The sequence below is a fragment of the Felis catus genome, chromosome A3, assembly GCF_018350175.1.
Source record: "Felis catus isolate Fca126 chromosome A3, F.catus_Fca126_mat1.0, whole genome shotgun sequence".
NCBI lineage: Eukaryota > Metazoa > Chordata > Mammalia > Carnivora > Felidae > Felis > Felis catus.
Window position 1 is genome coordinate 41,778,396 of NC_058370.1, and position 25,092 is coordinate 41,803,487.

Here is a 25,092-nt window from a genome sequence, read left to right on the forward strand (position 1 = left end):
CAAACCAGATACATTATAGTATGTAACTACGAAAAACTGTTGTCATAAAACTATGCATAATATACAGAAAAAAAGGGGGGGGCTTAAGGCATATCAACTCTTTCCTTTGTTCCTCCTCGCATGACTCAGTACAAAAGCCATTAGGCAGGACTATGCAAAGCAGGCATCAGCATGGGAATGGGAGTAAGTTTCAGTGTCTGCACTAGAAGAGTGAGGGCAGTGGCGTGGTAGTCCAGCATGGGGTGTCAAAGCCTGAACAGGAAGAAGAGGATCCCTGCATGAGGAGGGGGCAGAAGTGATAGCATACTGGTTACATAATGGAAGTCAGGTTTATCACGATCAGAAAAGGGAGCTATTTACAAATATGAAAAAAGGAAAAAACTAGAAAGAATGCTATGGTATTGTGTTGGATTAGAGGTACTGATATGAACTCCTGGTCAGCAATATAGATGCTGAAATGCTGACACAGCTACAGACATAAATATAGTTGTATGTGTTGTACACACAGAGACACACACTTTCCCTAACTCTTTTGACTAACAGGACCTGGGAACAGCAACACCTCAAGAGCGACGAATACGTCTAGAGCTCAGATCTTAGTTTCTAAATCCCATTCTCCACTGAGATGAACCAAGGCTCCTTGGAGAATGGCTGATTCCAGCAAAGTATAAGAGATAAGCCTGGAACATGTTATTGTGTCAGAAATTAAGGAAGTGCTCATCGATGCTGGGGACAAGATCCAAGGACACAGAAATCAGCTTGGAGCAACTCCCACTCACCAAACGTGGGACAATTTGTGTATCAAAACAAATAATGACAGACAGACCAAGACCTACCAAATAAAATAGCGAGCCATGTGACGCTGTTGATACCTACAGTAAAAATCCAACTAATGTAGAAGGAGGGAGATTGCCACATGGCATCCATCTGAATAATAATTCAATCAGACACCAGCCCCCCCCAACATGGTTCCAAAACCAGTGGGTGAAAGTGTGATAAAGAATGGGTATTTATGATCTCAAAATCCTGCCCAATATCCTTATTAATAAAAAGGAGGAAGAGAGTAGCTTCATAGTAAAGAAGCCTGACAAGCTCCATTTTAATCAAATGATCAAAGCAAGCATCTCTTCACTAACGGGACGTGGGAAAAACAGGGCATCATCTCTCGGACAGTCCTGTCAAGAAGGCACAATATTAGTGTCATTGCGAGGAAGCAGCAGATAGATGCTACACTTGTGTAAAGGGACATTCTGCAACATATTTGACCTGTCAAAGTCCCAAGAGTCAGAGGAAAGCAAAGGAACTCTTCCAGACTGAAAGAGACAAGACAGGCGGGGCAACTCAATGCAGCACATGATGCCGGATTGAATCCCGGACCCACAGTGGACACTGTTGGGCAAACGACAACTTGAAGGGCATCTGAGGATCAGATGGCAGGAATGTACCGAAGTTTGTTTTCTAATCTGGATGCTTATCTTGTAATTACACAGGAAAATGCCATTGTTTAAAGGAAATAAACACTGAATTATTCAGGGGTGGTGGGGCATCATGTTGGTGATTTACCTTCAAATGCTTCTAAAACTAAAAAGTTCTTTGTATGAGAATTGCAAATTTTCCATAAAACTGAAATTATTTAAAAAGAAAAAAAAAAGCTATGATACCAGATCCTGTATGTATGCTACAATCACAACTATTCACAAAAAGAATACAAATATGGTAATAAAGTTACTAACAGCAGGCACTGTGTTAAGGTTTTGCATTTGAAAGGTGCTTTTTTAACTTAAAAAATTCCTTTAAAGTCATATTTCCATAAGAGCAATAATTTTTAAGACAACTATATATATGTTTAATTCAATAAGACAACTGGAATATAAAGAAGTCCTCCAGCAAAACAGAAAACAGCATAATGAAGCAAACAGTCTGCATATTTCTTATAACTAACCAGCAATTAATTCTAAGATGCACACGTTCTCCCATTACCTGGCCAACTTGTTCTCTAGCAACGGCATACACAAAGAACTCTGGAAACCAAAAACCAGATACCTTGATTTAGGTGTGTGGCCTCCATGATCTGAACACCATTCACGGAGCACTGAGACCCGCTCAGGGGTATCAGAGTCACTGTCCCCCCGACGTTTTCAAAGATGCAGTGCTCACTCTCCAGGTCGAGGCCATGAAGAACTAAGTTGGAAAAAGAAAAAAGAAAGATAATATCTTCTTTGTTATCGAGTACAGTGAGTCCCAACCTTTACTTATTTTTCCATATTGAATACCCTTCCTTTTCCATGTAAATATTATGAAGTGAACATTTATGTTCAGGGAGAAAAGTGAATTTCAGGACTTCATGGCATCAACTGACAGAAGGCTGAATGTTACCTCAAAGGGTCTGGATTTCACCTGTGTAAGGAAGTAAGTTTTCACATGCTAATTTCTCTCATCTTCAGGGAGAATATAGCTAAGTAACTTGTCTTAATTGAATACCATTGTGTGGCTCAGATGCTGAATAAATTTCCTCCACCAGCCACCCAAAGGTCACTGTAAAACGGAAGCAACAAAAGGGCTCTGTGGGTCAAGGCCCTTCTTATAACCTCTGCACTTATAGACACTGCATTCCAGGAGCAGAAACCAAAGGTGAACTTGGCCTGGCATGGATCTTGAGAGGCCCAAGGAAGTCTCCAGAAGCTGCACTGGGATGCATACCACCACAGCCTGTGCCAAATCTGAGAGAACATGACCTCCATTGACCTCTCGGAGCATGAGGCCGCTAAAGTACCTATTCTTGTAGGACTATACCAAGTTATTCTTACTTGGGTGAGTGGCCAGGCATGGACATGAACGCCTGTCAAAAAAACCTACACAATTTTAGGCACAGTTCTTGGCCAGCTTCTCAGAAGTACAAATCAAACAGCTCCCACTGTTCTCCACTGAACCACACTACTGAGCTTTTCTGTGCACAGAAAACATGTGTTCTTACCACTCATCATCATTTACAGCAACCCCAAAGGTCAAACACACAATTTAACGATCAGAAGAGAAGGCCTGACACCTAGTTCCACTCAAAAACAGCTGAAGCTGAGGACTTCTGGGAACTGGTTTTCAGCTCTCCCAGTTTCACAGCAAATAGTAAAACACACAGAACTACGCTAGCTTTGGCGTGATGAATAGCTTACACTTGGCAGGAAAGCAAGTCCATTACCAGCAATTCTTAAAACAGCTGAGAAGACAGAATTCTTCCCCTGCCACTCCCCACCTTGTCACACACACACACGTGCACACACACACACACACACACACACACACACACACGCACACCAACCACCACCACTACAGTGGTTGCCCGGGTATGCTTTTAAAGCCTAACAAGACCTGACCCTGCTCCCGGGCTGAATCACTGCTTATCTGTGGGTCTCGGCAAAGACTTTCAGGAAACCCAGAAGTCATACCTCCATATGCGTGTGTGTTGTGCACTCTGGCATCATTGCACAGGTGTCTATATCCTTCCTGTTGAGGGATCTGCTACCCTCTATCTGTGTCTGTTGGCATATTTTCATCACTGTCCCATTGTGACGAGAGTAGAGTAAATTACTCTCGAAAGTTGTGACAGAGTATAGAATGTATATACGGTGGGGGTAAGGATGTACAACTCCATTTTATTCACTAAACTAATTGTTCTGTTCCATTCATTTGAGTTGCATTCAAAATTATAGAAATGCACATACTGATCGATACTGTATTTGCAAAAGAGGTTTTTTTTATAATCACTTTAGTGTTAGCCATTCGAAAGAAAATTCTTCATTAAATGATTTTTAAAAATCACTGGGAAGAAGAAATTGATAAAGATTCTCACCAATATCCTGTTCTGTTGAAGCATCTTCTCGACCAACATATGTCTGACCTTCCTAGGAAGAAAAGTTAAGTTGAATTTATTAGCAAGAACATGAAGAATGGTCTGTTTCTCTATTTTTCATGTAAACTCAAGCAAGCTGGTGGCTGATAGGCTGAGCAATGTTCCAGACAGGCCATAGCCTCAGTGCAATTAGAGTTCACTGAGGCTCTGTAACAATGTCCCATGTTGCCCAGAAAATGCACAGGTCCTGAGGCTTCCTGCTCAACAAGGGTAGGCTCCTATTTTTGGCTTGCATCCATACTCTGTCCACGTGGGTAATCCCACTAATGTTCCTGATCCTTTCTGGCAAGTTTCTCCTCTAGGGGCCAGAGGTTCTTCCTATCTAAAGATACAATTTATGAGAGCCTGCAAAGCTCAGATCCAACACTATCCTCATTTTAAGGCATGGATCAGAGAGAGGATACTAAGTCAAGGTTACAGAGGCAACCACTGATACTAATGTGGTAATTCTGTTCTCTTGACACAAATTGCTAGTTTGGGACCAGGCCCAATAACGTAGGCTGGAGACACGCTTTATAATTAACCCCAGGGACTAGAAAATTACATCTAGCAAATCTTAGCTCCAGGTGGTTGTAACTTTCCTTCCTTGGTCTGCCTGCCTTTTTGTTCCTTACCTCTCTCTCACTGATTCTCCAAAGTGGCAGGCAAAGTAAATGGATCTTCATTTAGCTTTAGAACTCCATAAACATGGGAACTTTTAATACCACAGAACACCAGTGAACCATTGAAAATCCCCAAAGGGCTCAAAGATTTGTAGTGTATTCTCTAATGTAATAGTTGTGTTCACAGATGTAGAGTATTACAGGAAACCCTGCTAGTGTCTAAAGAGGAAACGGAAAACAAAATTATGTTCTACTTAAGCCATTTCTAACCTTCAAGTGATATAAGATGATTCCAGTACTCAGAAGGTCATCATCAATGCCAATCAAATGGGGCAGTTCAGAATCCAAAACAACTCCAATCCCTTCTTTCCTAAGGGCTAGAGTTTGTTCCTGAAATTAGGAGGGAAAGGAAAGGAAAGATTACTTAGAGGAAAGAGAATGAGTAGTATTTTATTTCTCATCAAAACAGCTGCAAGAAAAATGGAAAATCTTCGTGCTGGGATCCTGGCATGTGGCAGGTAAAGTGAACTTGAAATATACAAAAAGCTCAATATAAAATGAAGTAAACTTATTGCCTGATGAATACAACCCTTTGAAACCAAGCTCAGACCTTGCCTTGCTTAGGAAAGGTCCTAGGACCACGCAACTACAAAGTAATCTTTCTCCCTCTTCAGAACCCTTATTTCACTTAATATCTAGAAGTCTCCCAATCTGTCGGCTCTTCTCACCGGTTACTATAGTCAAACTGTGAATGTTCCCCAAAGCAATCCTTTCCTGTGCATTAGCAACCTCTGTGCCAGATGTACTTGACCCTCTGTCTCCTGAACTAACTTCTAATACCTACCAGGTCATCCCTACGTACATAAAAGTCTGCTACACATTCTCCCAACAACGACCACCATGACCACCCCCCTTGGCTCTGCATCTCCTCCAACTACCAACAATTTCTCTGTGTCCCTTTGGAAATAATCTCCTCCAAAGTCTTCCCTACACTAGTGGTTTCTCCAATTCCTCCCCTCCCACTTGCTCCTGCAGGCTTTCATCCTTGGGACCAGAGTACCTATAGTCACTCCCTGATGACCGCATCCTGTCTCTGGACTTCACCTGCAATCTACATGCGATGACTCAAGTCTAATGCTACAGACAGCCGTCTCCCTTGACCCCACACTCATGCATACATGCAATCACTTACCTCAGTGTATTCTATGGGGATGCCAAACAGGCAGCTCAAACCTAATACATTAAAAAACCAACTCTTGGGGTGCCTGGGTGGCTCAGTCGCTTAAGCATCTGACTTTGGCTCAGATAATGATCTTGGGGTTAGTGAATTCGAGTCCTGCATCAGGCTCTCTGCTGTCAGCACGGAGCCTGCTTAGGATCCTCTGTCCCCCTGTCTCTCTGCCCCTCCCTCACTTGTGTCCACCCACTCTCTCTCTCCCCCAAAATAAGTAAACATTAAAAGAAAAACCCAACCCTTGATTTCCCCTGCCTCTCAAACCTGCACACCATACCATCCCGGTAAATGCCAACCTTCCTTCTAATTGTTCAGACCAAACACCAAGGCTATACTTTGCTCCTTTCTTTCTCTAAATCCTACATGCTTAGTGTTGACTCTGCCTTCAAAATATGACCTAATCTGACAACATTGAACCACCTGCACCACATTCCTCCTGAGCCCCAACCACCATCATCTTTCACCAGGCTACCACCACTGGTGCCCCACTGTGTCATGTGCTCTACTCAGCAGCCAGAGGGATGTGAGGGCAGGCTGCTCCCCTGTTCGAATCCTTTCCCTGGCCTCCCGTTTCATAGAGTTGAAAGCCCAAGCCTTTGTAAGGTTCTACAAAGCTCTACACGATCTCATCCCTTGCTAACCTCCCGTTCTCATCTCCCCCCACCTTGCTCACTCCTGTCTAGGAGTCCAGAGGCTCCTTGCCCTTCCTCAAACTTGCCAGCCCGTCCCCAACTCAGGGCTTTAGGCATCATTGTTCCTTCTGCTTTTGTGGTGGCTGTTTCTTCTGTCACTGTCTGTCCCTTCCCTTCCCCTAGAAGAGGGCTCCCAGACCCTGGCACTACTGACATTTCAAATCAGATGGCTCTTCATCATGGGAGGATGCCTTGTGCACTGCAGGTGGCTTAGCAGTACCCCTGGCCTCTACCTGTTAGCTATGATGCAATGGGAAGTTACGCAAATAAAGCTATCAGCAGAAGGGAGGAGGGGAAAGAACAAAAGTAGGGAAGGAATGTGTTTCGTTTTTGTAGAACCAACAGCTCCAGCCAAGGAGAAGCCCCAGTTAGGTGTTTGACCTGACAGTCCCTTGCTAGGTATGTCTCACCTGATATCCCTTTACATAAGCCAGCTTGAGCCAGATTGGAGGTGAGGACAGCCTGGGTTTTACAGAAACCCCCGAGTTGTTCTGAAGTTACCTTTAGCTTATTACAATACCAAGATCCCCTCCGATAAGTGCAGTTTTCCACCATTTCAAAGATAGGATGTATGTACTGGCACGCTAACAATGTCAGGCATGCACAACTGAACCCAATGCAAACTTCCTGCAAGCCTCCTTGCAAACCTATGCAAACTCCCTGCCCCTGCTCCCTAACACGCTGAATTAAAGTTTCCCATATTAACCCCATGGGGAGACAGTGCTTTGAGAACTCTCTCCCTATCTCCCTATTGAAAGTTCTTTGTTTTCCTTGGGTGGCATTCAGTTTGGTGCACCCCAAGCAAACCCTTGAGTTCGGTTACATACCCACTAGATACCAGTAGTACCCTACTGCTTCCACAAGGCTGTGACAACCAAAAAGTCTCCAGATACAAGCAAATATCATCAACTACATCAACTCTAGTTGAGAAGAACTCCCATACATGCATGTGTGTGTGTGTGTATAAATATAAATAACTCAGCCTTCAGTACCTCAAGTCTCCACTCAAATGCCACCTTCCCCATCACCCCACACAAAGTAATAAGCACTAACCTCCTTTATTCTGATGTTTCCCTCCTTAGCAATTACCACTACATGATATATTACATATGAGCTTATTACCTGTCCAGACTAGAATATAAGCCAGTGCCTAATTTCATGTCTGACACATTGTAACGGGTTAGTATCATCAAATGAATGAATGAATGAATGAATGAATGGTCAGGTACACGAAGTTCCGACAAATGCAGGCAGGGCGGCAACAGCGCTGGTCAGGCAACAGACCATGGGTCCCTGTCCTAACATAAGGCCCATCAGTACCAAGACAAAAGAGCTCTAAAATCAGGCTTCTAAACAAATCTGAGATAAATTCCAAAGACCGAAGGTGAAAAGTCCAGCCTTGAGGCTGGGCCATGCTGAGCTCTGACTGAGTCACGTCCAAGAGCACAACGCTGCACTCTGTGATCTTAGGTATAAGGTGAGCAACGGGGAAGCAAGCTCTAAGCTACCAACCAGGCTCCTGGTAGAGACACTCCTAGCGGGTCTCTTCCCCACCCCACCCCTATAATGCGCACTGTGACCAGGGCACAGTTCTAGATCCCCAAAGCGAGCACTGCCTGAAACATACTCAGTACACCTTACATTTCTGCAATGAATAAATGTATTTCACGTCACTGAAATATTAAAACGATGTCATCCTCTAGGTGAAGGATTCAGACCTTCACAACCTTATAGACAAGGGAGTTACTAAGAGGTTCAGGAAGGGTAGCAGGAAGAGAGAAGTTTCCTGGGCCTTCATCTCTGCAGATATGAGTCTCAAACACACACCCACAGAGCTGCAGTCATGCAAGAGGGTGATGGAATGAAATGCAAAAAAAAAAAAAAAAAAAAAAAAAAAACCATAAAAATCACCACTTGAAAGAAAGCAATTTAATTTAACAACCATTAAATAGATACGCAGAGAAAATGACCAATGCATAACTTCGATTCAAGAAAAGGAAATGAAGCGTATCATTGTTCTTCAATTACTCCTCTTATCAGCCAGGCTCCCACTGCAGGGCTCAAAACCTCAGGCTTCCAGGTCGGAGACTTCAGTAATCCTGATTTACTGTACCGAGGCCCTCGCAAATCTTAGTTAAATGAGTACTCTAAATAAACCAGCCTCTACTCCTATCTCTCAGATATTGGTAGAATGTGTTCTTTTCCTCCTGACTGTAGAATTCAAGCAGGAGAGGAAAGTATGTGCTTTAAAAAAAAGAAAAAAAAAAAAAAAAGATATATGTTAGAGTGGAGAACTTAATCACACGGTTCTATTTCATAAAACAGTGTCCTCACTGGAAGGTCTGGTGGCTCTGAACTGTGACAGTACCACATATGTGGTTAGGCAGCCGCCTGCCAACGAATGTTCCAGGCCTCTAGGTCCATGTGAAGAGGACAGTGACTGTTCTCAGAAGTGCAGAGACATATGTATTTTCTTTCTGCATAAGAGTGGACAACAACCCGAGGAAAAGGCAATATTTTAAATTCTCATAGCTCCCACTCAAACTAGAGAAATTGTTTTGGACTACATCCCAGTTTAGTTTCATATTCCTTTTTTTTTTTTAAACCACTGAAAAATACTTTCTTTTTCCCTTCCTTGAAATAAGTCTCATAGATTTTGAAAATCATTGGAAATTCATAACTTTGGAGCCACTAGGTCAAAAGCATTACCTGCCCCACTCCCCCTTCCCATGCACACACACCAGCATGTTCTCACACACACTTCCATACACAGAATGGGTAACAGCTGAATTAAGAGACAGTCTTCCAGGACTGGGAGTGGGGGCAGATGAATTTATGATTAATGCTGCTCTAAAGCTCCATGACATTCAAGCTGCATTCACTACACGATATTATAAAAGTGTCACCTCATAAAACTAAAAACGAGGGTTTAAATCATTGCTCAAGTGAAAAAGTAATTTCAGACAAAAATATCTATCACGTATAAAATATTTATTGAGTGGCATCTACTGTTATACATAATTTATGAAACACCTCTTTGATAAGATGGAATATTTAACATAGCAGAATTGGCCATCCCTCCCCCAACTCTAGGAACGCCATGTCCCAAAGAAATGGGAAAATATATAGAGCTGCACGTATTTTGTATTGAAACAAAGCCTCTGGCAACCAATTATTGTATAAAAAGGAAACCATAGCCTGACTAAAAGTGTCAAAACATACTATCAGCTTATTTTAAACATTACGTTCATTACATTTGCAAATAATATGTTCAATATGTTTCTCTGAACCTAAAACATGTGTCCAGTGCCTTTGCGCTCACTGTGTCACTTCTGGCACATTCCAGCAGTTCAGGTGAGTTACAGGCAGGGCTGCCCGATTCCAGGGGAGGAGACCACACAAGGGCTTAGTTCATTGGGAGCGCCCCATGTAACCACCATACCTGTTTATAAGACTGAGCAGAGGTCCTACCTCTTTTTTTTTTTTTTTTTAATTTTTTTTTCAACGTTTATTTATTTTTGGGACAGAGAGAGACAGAGCATGAATGGGGGAGGGGCAGAGAGAGAGGGAGACACAGACTCGGAAACAGGCTCCAGGCTCTGAGCCGTCAGCCCTGAGCCCGACGCGGGGCTCGAACCCACAGACCGCGAGATCGTGACCTGGCTGAAGTCGGACGCTTAACCGACTGCGCCACCCAGGCGCCCCGAGGTCCTACCTCTTTTAATCACAACCATATCCTCAGCATCTAGTACTTTCTGACAAAAGTCAACAGCTTTCCTCAATGACTAAGTGAAAACCAAAACAAGAACTTAACCAACAACAAAACCAATTTTTCCCTTTTGAGAAGTCTCCTGAGAGCTGGATCTCACTTGGGAAATACTAGGAAAACTGGTGATGTGTCTGTCCCACCTAAATTAAGAGCTGTCTAAGAATAGAAACTGTCTTTCCTCACAGTGACTACGTCAGGTGAATATGGCTGCACCGGGCACACAGCAGTCACTCAATAAGTGCTGATTATTCGCCACGGTAGGGAGTAAGTGATTTTAAGTAGATTGTTTTTTGACAGCCAAAAATTAAATGTCAGACTCTTTTTTTGAGGAAATGTAGTCTATGGAGAATTATGTGTCTCACTAGCGGAATTTTTTGCCTTGCCTCACAGTATAAAGTGCAGTTAATTTCTGCCAACTTGCCTATGACACTTAGCAGAAGACGAAAGGTTCCCCTGGAGCCGGTGCCCGCGGTGTGTGTAAAGAGGGAGGGAGGAAGCCAGGCAGACAGGAAGACTTTTATAAAAAATAAAATTAGCCTCTAGAAAAGCTACTTTTTCATTTAACACACCGCACGTGACTTTATGTGAATTTAACAAAAGGAAAAGAAACTGAGGTATTTGTTGAATTTCAACCAAATGTTCCTTCACTACAAGGGCTATTTCCTAAAATATCCTTCTAAGTTAAAACGTCATGAAGCATATTTAGCGGTCTGACGGTGCTGCCGACGTACATTTTTCATACGTGCTTTGATTTTAAGCACTCTTACTCGAGTTTGTACACATTTGGAAATATCTGCCTCCTGCCCTCACACCTGAATAACCCCTTAGCTGTGTCAGTTTGGGCCACCGTCGGGTCATGCTTCCTTTCCCTCTGAATGCTGAACACACGGCTCCATTATCTTCAGAAACTGACTGCTACTCTGAGGAAATACGAAGCTACGCTAACTTTTAGTCCACGGCAGACAATCTGCTTTTCTGCCCAGGGGGGTATGAAGAACTCCTTTATCTCTGAAATCCAATAGCTTAATTAAGATAGATTTCAGTCTTGAACCTTCTGTACTCCAAATTTTCCTGGAATACAAGACTCATCTGCAGACCCAGTTCTTTTGCTTATTTCTTCATTTCACGAAAACTGGCTTGTTTTCTACCGCATTTTGTTTCATTTGCTGACTGTCTACTTCAGGGATGCCAATTATCCTTATATGACATTGTCTTTGTCTTCTTTATATTTTAGCTTCTGATTACTTAATACCTTGAGTATTTCATTTGTGTTCATTGACATTATGAAGCCTTTACTCTTTTAGTAATTTGATTTCAATGGCATCTATTCTTTCCCTTGGTATTTCTAATTTTACGTATCAGTGCTGTACTGGATGTTGTTTTGGACCTCACACTCTTTCTTTAGGTCTGCAATCTCCTGTTTTTTTTTTTTCCCCCAACCTCATTCTGCTTTTTATTATCATCTTGTTTTGTTTACCGACTTCACATTTCTCACTAACTTTAGTTCCACAGAATGAAACAATTGTAAAGAACTCCCATGCCTTGAGGTATGTTTTCATCGAGATCTGGACCCTTTGTCTTTTGCATGCTAGATTTCTTTTCTTTTTCTTTTTCTTCTTTCTTTCTTTCTTTCTTTCTTTCTTTCTTTCTTTCTTTCTGTCCATCTGTCCACCCATCCCTTACTATGTTTCTAGAATTACCCTAGTTTTATCTCTCATCTCGTATATGTGCTCAGGTGTGTATGCTTAGGAATCCAGAGATTCCGTATGCTCTAACACACAACGGGCAACTCCTTGACCCCTGTCCTGCTGTTCCTGTGATCTTGTCAAGTTCAAAGACTGAGTAGCCTGCATTCTATCACTTTTCCCTAGCCAGATGGAATGAAGAGAGCCACGTTTCAAACAAAGCACCCTAGAGGCTCTAGGGTGAATTTGAATTCCAGGGCTCTGCCCTCTCTTAGCAAAGGTCATGAAATATCCTCTACTGTGCTCCTTCCTCCTGCTTGAGATCCCACTCCTGTGGGGAAGCCTACTCCCAGGTCTCTCACCATTTCACCAGGCCTTTACTTACAAAGAGAATCAGCTCTGCATTTCACTTCCTCCCAGTTACCACCACCAGCTACTTCTATGGCTCCTCAAATAAGAACAGGGAAATCAGTTTGGATCTCCCCAGACTGGAGGGCCCCGGGAAGGGTTTTTAGAACCCTCACTGATTTAGGGGCGCCTGGGTGGCTCAGTCAGTTAAGCGTCCGACTTCGGCTCAGGTCCTGATAACACGGTCCGTGGGTTCAAGCCATGCATCGGGCTCTGTGCTGACAGCTCAGAGCCTGGAGCCTACTTCAGATTCTGTACCTCCCTCTCTCTCTCTCTGCCCCTCCACCGCTTATGCTCTGTCCCTCTCAAATATAATAAACATCAAAAAATAATTTTTTTTTAAAAATTCCTTAAGAACCCTCACTGATTCAGCTTCCGATGTGCAGGCTTAGGAACAACCTTCCCTCTTCCTCAGGCCCGGCTTGTGACTTTGTCATCTGCTCCCTATTAGTGAGTTCACGGTGGTTTTTCTGCTGCAGCATGGGATGCTTGCTTTGCTTTTTATTATTTCCTCCCATCTTTGAAACTGTGATGTCATCTCCAAATGCCTCTTTAAAGAGTAGGATTTCAGCAGGTTACAAAAAGAAAGAAAATAAGGGATACTCCAGGTTTGGGGGACTCCTTGAGTAAAGACAGGGCAACAGCAAACATGGGTATATCCACAAGAGACCCCTGGAAATTCACTTTACCTGCTAAACCTGGAAAAAATGGACTGGAAAGCCAGGTAGATGGATCATTATTTGATTCAGAAAACAGGAAGCCATTGCGAATTTTGAAAACAGGAACGGGTTGATACTTTAGAAGATGAATCTGGCAAGGATGTGCAGGAAGAATGGGAACAGAGGAAAAAGAAAAGCGGGATTATAAAGGACACTGCAGAGGTAGGTGCACTCTGTGACAATCAGTTTAGACAGACTGACCTTAAGACATCCTTCTCAACTATTTTACATATTCTTCTTAATGAGAAATAAGGAAAACTGGAGAGCTTGCAAGAGTTGCAAATATCTGATAAATAGCCAAAAGATTTTTATTGCCAGGAAAAAAAAAAAAAAAAAAAAAAAAAAACAACAATCCTGACATTTACTAGTAATACTTTGCAGACAGCTCAGCAAGTGGATACTGGTGACTTGTTAAAATCACTCACCAACTTGACTAGCGAGTGTTCTCAAGTAATTTACACGTTTCTCATATAATACAAAATGATAAACGGTCACTGGCAACACAAACTAACTGGCTCTGAAATCCTGAAAGCACACCACAAGCTGACATTCACCCAAAAGCTACTATTTCTTGTATGTTCTTCCACACACAGAAAGAAATCTAACAGAGAAAGGAAACAGTTGCCAAGATTACCAGGAAATCAATGAAGCTGTACATGTGAACCGCCAACTATCATCCTGTCTTCTTTCACTCTTTGTTCATGCAGGCTGAGTATGATGAAAAGAGGTAAGAATCTCTTTCACATTCCTCCAGGAAATAACTTTATTTTTGCTGTGTTCCCAGAAGAGAATGTGAGAGAGAAGTGAATAAAAATAATACTGGGTGGCTAACAGCATGTTCTATGACCCTACAAGTCTATTGGTAATATGTAATTCTTATGAGAGCTCTATTTAATTATGCTCTCTGAATCATAATCTGATTTACACACACACACACACACACACACACACACACACACACACACACACACAGGAAAGAATAGTCTGTGGAAGTTAATAAGGGAATGGAAGTCTACCATAACTGAAAAGGTCTGGCAGATACCACAGACCTAGAATCAAGGGAGGACTGGCGATCAGCCTTAATGAGAATGAGGCTCCAGCAAGGAGGAAGTTTAGGTGGGAAGGCAGAATTAGCAATCGATGGCTTGAAAAAAAGGAAGAATCAAGTGGATCAACCTAGATGCCACCCTTGATCCTTCTCTTTGCCTCAACTCCCCTAGCCAGACCATCAGTAGGTCCATCAGCTCTACCTACACAACAAAGTCTGAATCATCCACAACTTTCTGTCTCCACTGCTACTGAGCTGATCTGGCTACCACCATATCCTACCTGGAGTCTCTGACATCCCCCAGTTGGTCCTTCTGCTTCCTCTCTTGCCACCCTACAATCCATTCTGCATATGAGCCAGAGCCACCTTTTCTAAACATCAAGAGGTCATGCATAAAACCCTATGGTGGCTTCCCATGCATTTAGAATAAAATGACCCCCACATCTCATTTCATCTGGCCCCTGTGCACCTCTCCAACCTTGCCTCCCTCCTCTCTCCACTTGACTCACAATGCTCCAGCCAGAATGCCTCCTCATTCCCACTGCAGGGCCTTTGCACATGCTATTCTTTCTGCCTGGGACATTCTCTCCCGACTTTGTTGCTTATCCAACTTCTTGTCAATCAGCTCTTACCACACATGCTGCCTGCTCTCTCAAAATCAAAGACAGCAGTGAGTAAATGGAGAAAGTCCCTGCTCAGATAAAGTTTATGCCCTACTAGACCCCATTCCCCTACTCACAGGCACATACATATTCTACCACTCCACTGGGCTTAATATTTTCAGGGCACTCAAGGCTACCAAAATTACATTTACTGTGTGTCTTCCCCTCCAGAAAGCAAACGGTGGGTCCAGGACAACAAGCTAGGCCCAGAGAACGAGAATTCAGGGTGGAATCAGTGAGAGCCAAAATATTTAACAGTATCGTGATCTCTGATTCCAAGCCTGAGACTATTTCTGATCAGTCCTGTTTTTATGCTCCTTGCTAGGCAAAAGCAGCCCTTGAACCTCAAAAGAATATTTAAAATGGCCAGAATAAGTCAAGCTTATAAGGGAATCTTGCTTAAATGTGAAGGTTTGATCCTAAAAGACTATCATCATAAATGATTTAAGAGGTATCCAACACATCTCTACCTAGCATCATGATGCTGATATCAGATTGGCACCTATTACATCATGAAAGTTAGGGTAGAAATGTAAAAACCTTGTTTTTCACATGACTTTGAAACAATCCACATTAAAGTACCTGTGGTCAAAAGAAACACCTTTAGAACAGATGGTGAACAGTTCCAGACTCACCAGGGCAGAAATAGGAAGAGAAGAATCTGGCCACCACCTACTCCATGGTGCTAACAAATCTAAATTTCCTAGGATTATTGGCAGTCAGCCCCTAACAGTAAATAGAATTAATATTGTGCTTTTAATGAACAGAAACTCTTGGGGCAGTTCAATTTCCACTACACTTCCCGTTACGGAAAACATTCTTTATTTTAAACACCAACAGCTAACTCTTGGCAGGCAGTTCAGAGACGATGCTGTGTAGATCTTTCTGATGAAGCAGTCCTCTGCTGGCTGAGCAAATCACCCAGATGTTGGTATTTAAATTATGCAAAATGCATAATACCAATTAAAGAAATTACGTGTGAAAATATGCAAGAGCAAATTTCCCCGCATTAATATTTAACTAGGCTTTTTAAGTAAAGCAGGATCTTGTGATCAGAAGTACATTAGTATATTTGAAGTATATTTGAATGGAAGCCTAAAATACTCAGAAGGGCTCACCAGAAGGTACTACAAGGGCATTTCTATAAAATACAAATTTGAACACAGGTAAGAAAGCTAGGTGAAAGGGTCACTTCAAGTGGCACGTTGTAACCTAGAAAGCCTCACTCTGACATCTGCCTCACGCTTTGGTCATGCAAAGCTGGTTTACTCTTGTTTTCTTACCCACAGAAAATGTTTTCTTACCCACAGAAAACGCTCATATCCACCTTCCAGCCTTTGCTGGAAAGTCTGCTTGGAATAGCCTTTCAGTCCCTTCCTCTACCTGAATCTTACCCCATCTTTAGCCTTGCTGTGGGAAACATTTAGAGCCTACTCAGATCCACAGAGGACACGCCCTCTGTACTGACCACAGTTAAGCAGCCTAACCACTCAGATCTCAGTCGAATACAGACTACTGACATTAACGTCTATGTGTAGTTGTTTGTCCTGTTAGACCAGCAGATCACTCAAGGAGTTTTTAAAAAGTATCATGCCTGAGCTCTGTTCTGTCCCTTAACTGAGTATCTCAGGGGCAGGCCCCAAGCATGGTATTTTTTTTTTAAGTTTTCCTTTTTCTTTCTTTCTTTCTTTCTTTCTTTCTTTCTTTCTTTCTTTTCTTTTCTTTTCTTTTCTTTTCTTTTCTTTTTTTTTTTTTTTTTAGAGAGAGAGAGAGGAGAGGAGAGGAGAGGAGAGGAGAGGAGAGGAGAGGAGAGGAGAGGAGAGGAAAGAAAGGCAGAGAGAGGGAGACAGAGAATCCCAAGCAGGCTCTGCACTGTCAGCACAGAGCCTGATACGGGGCTCGATCTCATGAACCATGAGATCATGACGTGAGCCAAAATCAAGAGTCGGATGCTTAACCAACTGAGCCACCCAGGCGCTGCATGAGTTGTTTTTTTTTAAGCTCCCAGGTATTTCACATCCAGGATTGTGCCATAATTTTCTATATTCCCCCATATGACTGACACCTCTGTTTTGGGCCCACTTGGAGGATATACCATGTTAGTATATTACTAGTTTATCAACTTGCAATCCCCTCATCCTTCAGTTAGCTGCTTCTGCAACTCATTCAACTAATATTTAATGAACTGCTACTTGCCAGATGCTAGTATATGCTGGGGATGATGGAGTGAATAAAAGACACCCTCTTATATATTACCTGTATCTCCATTTTGTTGTCTCCAATCTGGATCTGTGTCAATGTTGTATGTAATGACATATCTCTTATGTAAACATACCTATGGCTACATCTGTGTATCAAACTACATCTGTGTTAATCTTTAAATAGATTTATCTGTATCTACTTATCAGGATTACAGATGGTAGCTATTATCATTAACATCCATATCTTTGCTTAGCATAAATAATTAGCATTACCAGAAAAAAAAAAAAAAGCAAACAAAACCTCTGAAATTCACAACTAGCATGTCTGTCTCATCAAAAAAATGTCAAGGTCTTGGTACATGGACAGTTATTCCAAATAATATTTTATCCGACAAAAGTCTTGCCCATGAGGAATCTGCACAGACTTTAAGAGTTGTAGCAAAATTCAAGTCCACTGGGTCAAACTGGATGCTGATGGGCTAGGAGCGTGTAGTCACACATTCCACATCCTTCCTCCTGAGTTCCATTTAATAACATGGCATCACATGCCAGCAAATAACATACAGGCCACAGAAAAACTGATGTGCCTACGTATCAATGTCATGAGTAACAAAGGTTGCTTTCTTCCTTGGGCAATGTACAGTAGTCCCCCTTTATCCACAGGAAACATTCCAACACCCCCAGTGGATACCTGAAGCCACAGATAGTACCAAACCCAATGTATACTGGTTTTTTTTTTCCTATATATATGTACCTATGATAAAGTTTAATTTATAAAATAGGCATGGTGAGAGTTAACAGCAATAATTCCAAAACAGAATAATTACGTAAGAACATACTGTAGTAAAAGTTATGTGAATGTGCTCTTTCTCTCTCAAAACATCTTATTGTACTGCACTCCTACTTCTCCTTGTGATGATGCAAGATGATAGAATGCCTTCGTGATGAGAAGATGTGAGCGAGGTGAATGACGCAGGTGCTGTGATACAGCGGTAGGCTACTGCTGGCATTCTGACAATCCGTCGAGAGGAGGGTCATCTGCTTCCAGACCACACTTGATGGGGGTAACAGAAACCGCGGAAAGTGAAACTGAGGAAAAGGGGGGACTACTGTAATAAATTAACTGGACATCGTTTCTTCAAGGGATCAGTATCAGCAGATCCACTTCACAAAGGCAAAAGCCAGAGGCACATGGTAGCTCCTCTCGGACCTAGCACACAGTTATCCCACAGACTCAGTAGTCCGGAATGGTCCAGAGCCAGGAAGGAAAACATGGCTCTGTGCAGGCACCCACCAATGTCATGGAGGAAGGGCCCATCAAGAGCTTCATGGCTGAATTTCAGAACACCTCTGTTAAGCAGCTGCTCCTACCAAGCTCCATCTGGGTTTAGAGATAAGAGAACTGAACCTTCAGGAGACTGCATCGTTTGCTGAAACCACATAACTAAACTCAGAACAGAGGTTCGTTAATAGTGTCACACCTCTTTGTGCAGCCCTCCAAAGCCCGCACAGAAAACCTCATGCCTTCCTATGTTTTACACCTGCACTTGTGACTGTCCACTTCTGCACTGCTGGGCATTTAAATAATCTCAGTTATGTCTCCCACGAAAGATGCTTCACATCTCAACAGGCTCAGATGTATCACTATATACCAGCCACGTTTAAAACAAAATAAAGCTTTACATCACAACACAAAAAGCCAAACTAGTCTCAGCTGACTTAATATGGAAAAGCATGTGGCATACATTAGAAAAATATATGTATCACAGTGTGATTCATGCTAATGATAATCAGAAAAAACTGCATTAGATTACATAGAAAATGATCTCAATTTCTGTTTAAAATGTGTGGGTCTCTGTATATGTATGATTCATGTGTGTGTTTGTACGTGTCTGTTAGTCATCTTGAGCTGCCGTAACAAATTCAACAGAATGAGTGGCTTAAACAACATAAGTTTATTGTTCAAAGTTCTAGAGGCTGAGAAGTCCAAGATCAAGGTCCTAGCAAAGCAGGTTTTGTTCCGAGGCCTCCACTCGTGGCTTGCAGGAGCCCCCACCCCACCTTGTACTCACATGATCTTTCTTTTGAGCATGCAAGCAATGGTAAAGAGACAGATTTCTCTTCCTTCCTCTTATGGTAAGGTCACCAGTCCTACTGGATTAGGACCCCAACCTTATGACTTCATTTAATTACTCTTAATTACTCTTAATTACTTAATTACTCTCTAAAGGCTCTATATCCAAATACAGTTGCACTGGGGATTAGGGCTTCAACAAATGGATTTTGGAAGGGACCAATTCCATCTATAGCAAGGGTGTGTGTGTGTGTGTGTGTGTGTGTGTGTGTGTGTGTGTGTGTGTGTCTCATGTTATGTACCTATTTGGAATACATAATAAATATAATAAATAAATATGAGAAAGAGAGAAAAGACAAGGAGAGACTGAACCTGACCCGCATCTCACGCAATACTACAAAATAAAAACAAATTATCTCTGGATATTTTTTTTTTATACTTTTTTACATTCCAAATTTTTTTAAATGTTTGAGAAAGAGAGAAAAATCACACTTGCAAGCAGGGGAGGTGCAGACAGAGAGAGGGAGAAAGAGGATCCGAAGAGGGCTCCATGCTAAGAACACAGAGCCCATTGCAGGGATCGAACTCACGAACCGTGAGATCAAGACCTAAGCCAAACTCGGATACCAAAGTTGGACGCCTAACCGACTGAGCATTCGGGTGTCCCCAAATTTTCTATAATAAACACACCTGAGGGGCACCTGGGTGGCTCAGTCAGTTGAGCGTCAGACTTCGGCTCAGGTCATAATCTCGCAGTTTGTGAGTTTGAGCCCTGCGTCGGGCTCTGTGCTGACAGCTCAGAGCCTGGGGCCTGTTTCAGATTCTGTGTCTCCCTCTCTCTCTGACCCTCCCCCGTTCATGTTCTGTCTCTCTCTGTCACAAAAAATAAATAAACGTTTAAAAAAATTTTTTTTTTAAATAAACACACTTGAAACCAAAATAATACAATACATGTAATAATCTTTTTCAATAAATAAAGGGACATATTTTCATGTAAAACTTTTAAACTTATTGTATTTCAATTTATTTTATTTAAAATATATTTTACTTAACTTAAGTATATCTCCAAGGCTATTATCTTATTGTATTTTTATCGCATGTTGTATAATGTTCTGAAGATGGAACTCTGAATGACAAAACAAAATTTCATCCTCCAAAAATGAAAGCCAAGAGACCATTCCTCCAAAAGCCTGCCACAAGGAAAACCTGCCCGCAGCTAACGTCATACTCAATGGTGAAAAACTGAAAGTTCTTCCTCTAGAAGATCAGGAACAAGAAAAGGACACCCACTCTTGCCACTTTTATTCAACATAGTATTGGAGGCCATAACCAGAGAAATTAGACAAGAAAAGAAATAAAGGTGTCCAAATTGGAAAGGAAAAAGTAAAACCGTCTCTATTTGCAAATGACATGATACTATATAGAGACAACCACAAGGACTTCATCAAAACACTATTAGAATAAACAAATTCAGTAAAGCTGCAGGATACAAAATTCATACACAAAAATCAGCTGCATGTCCATACACTAATAACGACCAGAAAGAGAAATTAAGAAAACAATTCTACTTACAATTATATCAAAAAAGAATAAAATACCTAGGAATAAATTTAACCAAGGAGGTGAAAGACCTGCACGTTTAAAACTAAGACACTGATGAAAGAAACTGAGGATGACACAAACAAATGGAAAGATATTCCACGCTTATGGACTGGAAGAATTAATATTGTTAAAATGTCCATTATACCCAAAGTGACCTACAAATTCAACACAATTCCTACGAAAATCCAATGCATTTTTCATAGAAATAAGACAAACAATCCTAAAATTTGCATAGGACCACAAAAGACCCCAAGAAGCGTAAGCAATCTTGAGAAATAACGAAGCTAGAGGCATTGTACTTCTTAATATCAAACCATATTACAAAGCCATAGTAAACAAAACAGTACGGTTATTTACATAAAAGCAAACACATAAGTCAATAGAATAGAAGAGAGAGGCCAGAAATAAACCCACCTGGACAAGAATATACAATGGGGAGAAGCATAGTCTCTTTTAACAAATGGTGCTGGGGAAATTGGAAAGCCCCATGCAGAAGAATGAAACTGGACCACTATCATACACCATACACAAAAATCAACCTTAAAATGGATTAAAGGATTGTATATAAAACCTGAAACCATAAAACTCCTAGAAGAAAACATAGGGAGTAATGTTTTGGCAATGATTTTTTTTTTTTTTTTTTGGATTTGACACCAAAAGCTAAGAAAACAAAAGCCAGACAAACAAAAGAGTGGGACTACATGAATCTCAAAAGGTTTCTGGCACAATAAAAGAGACGATCAACAAAATGAAAAGGCATCCTATAGAATGGGAGAAAATGTTGCAAACCTTATAAGGGGTTAATAACCAACATATATAAAGAACTTGATAACAACCCAGTAACAACAACAGCAACAAAAATGTGAATAAAAAAAAGGACAGAAAAACGAAGTAAACATTTCTCCAAGGAAGACACACAGATGGTCAACAGACACGTGAAAAGATGCTCAACATCACTCATCATCAGGAAAATGCCAATCAAAACCACAATGAGAGATCACCTCACATTTGTCAGAATGGCTATCATCAAAAAGACAAGAAGTAACAAGTGTTGGCAAGGATGTGAAGAAAAAGGAACCCTTGCACACTGCTCATGCAAGCGTAAACTGGTGCAGGCACTATGGGAAATAATACAGAAATTCCTCAAAAAATCAAAAATAGGACTATTATATGATCCAGCAATTCCACTTCCTTGTACCTATCTGAAGGAAGTGAAAATAGAATTTCGAAAAGGTATCTGCACCCCTATGATCATTACAGCATTGTTTAGAACAGCCAAGACAGGGAAACAACCCAATTTCATCAGCAGATGAATGGATAAAGAAATTGTGGTATATACAAATGTGTATATACATATATATATATATATATATATATATATATATATATATGTATGTATATACACAATTGAATATTATTCAGTCATTAAAAGGAAGAAATCCTGCTATTTGCAACAGCATGGATGGACCTTGAGGGCATTATGCTAAGTGAAATAAGTCAGACAGATGAAGGCAAATACTGTACAATCTCACCTATATGTGGAATCTGAAAAAGCCAAATTCATGGACACAGAGAACAGATTGGTGGTTGCAAGAGGTGGAGGCAGGCAGGGAGGGAGGAGAGGGAGAGAGGTGGAATGAGTGAAGGCTGTCGAAAGACACAAACTTCCAGTTAGAAGACAAATAAGTTATTAGGATGTAATGTACAGCCTGGTGATAAAGCTAACATACTATATTGTATACACTGAAAGTTGTTGAGAGAGTCTTAAAAGTTCTCATCACGAGAAAAAAAAATGTATAACCGTGCAAGGTGATGAATGTTCACTAAACTTATTGTGGCGACCATTTTGCAATAAACACGTGTCAGGTCATCATGTTGTACCAAAACTAATCCAGTGTTGTATGCCAATTGTACCTCAATAAGACGGAGGTGCAGAGATAAGGAAAATCTGCAGATGCTGGAAGTCAAAGGGATGTGTAGCCAACCTTTATCAGCAGAAATCACCCCTGAAAAATCTATTAAGGCTTTCAGTAAAAATCTACCATCCTCCACAGGCATCAGGAACACACTGATGAAAATAAGTGAGAACTCACAGAGTGTATCTGGATTCCCAGATCTGAATTAAGCAGGAAATAAACAAATGCAAAAGCAAAGATCCTCCAGTTCACTTTTTTTTTTTTTTTTTTGGTCAGCTGCTTTCTCATTCACTCTTTCACACAAAAATGGGAGAAGAGGTCTTCTCTAATAGCTGAGAGAAGGGAGGGGCTTAATTCCTGAACTCAGTAGAGATTTCTTTTGTTTCTTAGCCACATGAGCCTATCATTACCCAAGGGGACTTAGAAAACTAAGAAAGGAGAAGACAGAGAAGAGACAGAGAAAAAGTTAAAGACAAGGCACACTTCTGGCTTCTCAAGATTTCCTTCTGGAAAGTGCATACTCCAGACATGCTGGCGAGTCAGTGAAGACCCAACCCCAAGTGGATGGGCTCATTCTGTCTCCTAATTCGTAATGAAACCTGCTTTGAACAGACAAGGGAGACTATAACCCTCTTCCTTCCATTAACCTATATCCACCCCAAACACTAAAACCAAATCAGTCTAATGAACCCCACTGTTCAGACAGCTGTCGACACCATGAGCAGTGAGGGCCCAGCAGAAGCACACATCAGGACAGAGGCGAGTTTCCGCCCTGGCTGTGCAGTAAACTTTGGGAATGGCAAGGAAGCCCAGCACAGAGGGATGTGACCCTGGTACTCCATGAATAACTAGATAAAGTATCCTCTAAGAACCCAAGGAGTTAATCCTGTTCAAAAGGCCACTCAAATCCTGTCCCTTTGAGAGTTCAGGTCATTTACCTCACAACACTTGATATGAGCACCAATCCCAAAAGACCAGCTCCTTCTCCCCCAATCAATTTAGCAGGAATATAAATATATGTCTTGGTTGCATAAATACTCTCATGGCCAACAATATTTTACACAAGTATTCCTGTAAGTGATACATTACACTTTGAAATATTATTAATATACCTTTAGCAAGATAAACTGCCCAGTAAATCAACAGGGCACATTAACTCAAATTATGCAAGTGGAGGGCTTTCAAAAACCCAAATATAATTTTGAATGCTGACTGCACATGGCCCCAATAGTTTATTAAAATGTGAAATGTAATCCATTTTAAAAAGAGAAATTACATTTGAAATCTTTTTACAAATAAAGCATGTGTGGCTAAGGTTACAGAGCAGTTCAGGGAAACCTGAAATTCAAAATAAGAATTAAATTGTGTTTCCTATCTGGTCTATTAGTAAAGCAATAAACGAAATAAAAGGTACACATGCAACACTGTCCAATTACATACTCCAATTATTTCTGTTAATAAGTGCAGTGCCAGTTGCTTATCTCAACATCTAACTTCTCAAAATCATAACCAATCAGGACTCAAAAGTAAGGAAACAACTCAAAAGTAAGGAAGCAACATCACAAAATCCAAAATCTCAAATCTACGTGCTTCATTCATACAGAACTATTTACATGTTGTTAAGTACATGGAGAGAACCACTACGGAAAACAGGCAGGGTCTTCTATAGTTGGAGAATATCTATACCACGTGACCCAGCATTCCCCCTTAGGTACATGCCCAGCGGCTGGGGTCAGCCAACTCCTGCCGCAGGTCAAATCAAGCCAGCTGCCTGGTTCTGTACGCAGTGGTGAGCTGAGGATTATTTTTTACATTTTTAGATGGTTGAAAACAAAAACAAAAACAAAAGAACTGTATTTCATGACATATGAAACTGTATGAAATTTAAATTTCAATGTCTATAAGCAAAGTTTTATTAAAATACACATTCCCACGTTCATTTATTTATATAATGTCTACAGTTGCTTTTGTGCTGCAGCAGCAGGTGTGGGTAGGCACGACACAGGCAACATGGTCTACAAGGAGGGAACTGTTTACTACCTAGCCCTTTACTAAAGCATCCCGCTGACCTCCACACCATAGAAATGCATACAGGTGTTCCCTAAAAGACACGCTCGAAAATGTTCATGACAGCACCATTCAAAATACTCCCACAAAAAACCAGCGAACTACCCAAATGCCTGTTAAGAGCAGAATGGGTAAACTGCCATTTATTCAGACAATGCAATAATACTTAGTCATGAGAAGGCACAAACAGCAGCCATAGAAAACATCATGGATGAATATCACAAACCAAACGTAGAGGAGAGAAGCCCGACAGATGAGAAGAAAAGATGCAACATTCTATGTGTCTAAGGTTCAAACACAGGCACAACATGTATGCAGATAGAAATCAGGATAATGGTTACTTATGTGATGTAGCACCGAAGAGCAGAGCTCTAAGTGTGGCCTCAAAATATCCCTGTATGGGGCATAAAATTTACTCAAGTTTCATGACGATGATGTCTGGGTCATTAAGGAACACTGAGGCTTCTGTTACACCACAGCAAAGTCTCACATGTCGCCTCACAGCT

General features: G+C 41.3%; 1 protein-coding gene across 10 annotated transcripts in view; it reads right to left on the minus strand.

The window, feature by feature from the left end:
- Window positions 1-25,092, minus strand: part of KIF16B (kinesin family member 16B) — a 288,745-nt gene that overhangs the window by 140,679 nt on the left and 122,974 nt on the right. For all 10 annotated transcript variants that reach the window (XM_045053906.1, XM_045053901.1, XM_045053905.1 and 7 more), the window contains 3 exons: window positions 4,780-4,899; window positions 3,848-3,899; window positions 2,044-2,181 (listed from right to left, as the gene is read on the minus strand). In XM_045053906.1, the coding sequence (XP_044909841.1) occupies window positions 2,044-2,181; window positions 3,848-3,899; window positions 4,780-4,899 (310 nt within the window). The remainder of the gene's footprint in view (window positions 1-2,043; window positions 2,182-3,847; window positions 3,900-4,779; window positions 4,900-25,092) is intronic.